We start from the raw sequence: 786 nt of genomic DNA on the forward strand, positions 1-786 counted from the left end.
GTGGGCAGTGTGGTGGAGGGAGACCCCATCGTGGCCCTGTCCTGGCTGCACAACGGCGTGAAGCTGGCCCTGCACGTGGAGAAGGTGGGTGTCCCACCCCGGAGCGGGCGAGGTGGAAGCGGCGGCCTTGACCCCCCGCCCGGCTCCTCCTCTCCTGCCACCCTATTCTTGGGCTTTTTGAACCTTAGGCTTGGCTAACACCTGCTGTCAAGCTATCAGTCGGCACCTGTGTTTTCAGTGGGTCACATTTAGCTGATGGCTGCTGTCCCCAGCAAGTCGTCCCTTTAACTGGTGGCTGCTGTCCTCGGGAAGCCCTTCACAGAATTGGCAGCTGCTCCGTCAGTGAGCTGCCTATTTAAATAATAGCTCTTGTCCTCAACTAGCTTCCCATTTAGCTGATGGCTGCTGTCCTTAATAAGTCCTCTCCTTAACTGGGGGCTTCTGTCTTCAGGGATCTCCCATGTAGCTGGTACTTGCTCTCTTCGGTGAGCCGCTTGTTTACTTATTTATTTTATTTATTTATTTGCTTATTTTTCTGGGTCGGAGTCTCACTCTGTCACCTAGGCTGGAGTGCCGTGGCTCACTCTGGCCACCCTAGTGTCGACCTGTGGGCTCCGTTGATCCTTCCGCCTCAGCCTTCCAAGGAGCCGAAACTATAGGTACGTGCTATTGCACCCAGCTAGTTTTTTTTTGTTTTTGTTTTTTTTTGAGTTGGAGTCTCACTCTGTCACCCAGACCGGAGTGCAGTGGCTGCTCCCGGCCACCGCAGCCTCGCCCTGCTGGGCT

The 786-nt window shown here is 55.0% G+C and overlaps 1 protein-coding gene across 1 annotated transcript in view; it reads left to right on the plus strand.

The window, feature by feature from the left end:
- The window catches only part of MED16 (mediator complex subunit 16), a gene marked incomplete at its 3' end in the record, with an annotated part of 9,432 nt that overhangs the window by 1,576 nt on the left and 7,070 nt on the right, over nt 1–786 (plus strand). The window contains exon 4 of the mRNA XM_021708301.1: nt 1–84. Coding sequence (XP_021563976.1) covers nt 1–84 — 84 coding nt within the window. The remainder of the gene's footprint in view (nt 85–786) is intronic.

This window comes from Carlito syrichta, unplaced genomic scaffold, assembly GCF_000164805.1.
Source record: "Carlito syrichta isolate Samal-C Ts95f unplaced genomic scaffold, Tarsius_syrichta-2.0.1 Scaffold135727, whole genome shotgun sequence".
Lineage (NCBI taxonomy): Eukaryota > Metazoa > Chordata > Mammalia > Primates > Tarsiidae > Carlito > Carlito syrichta.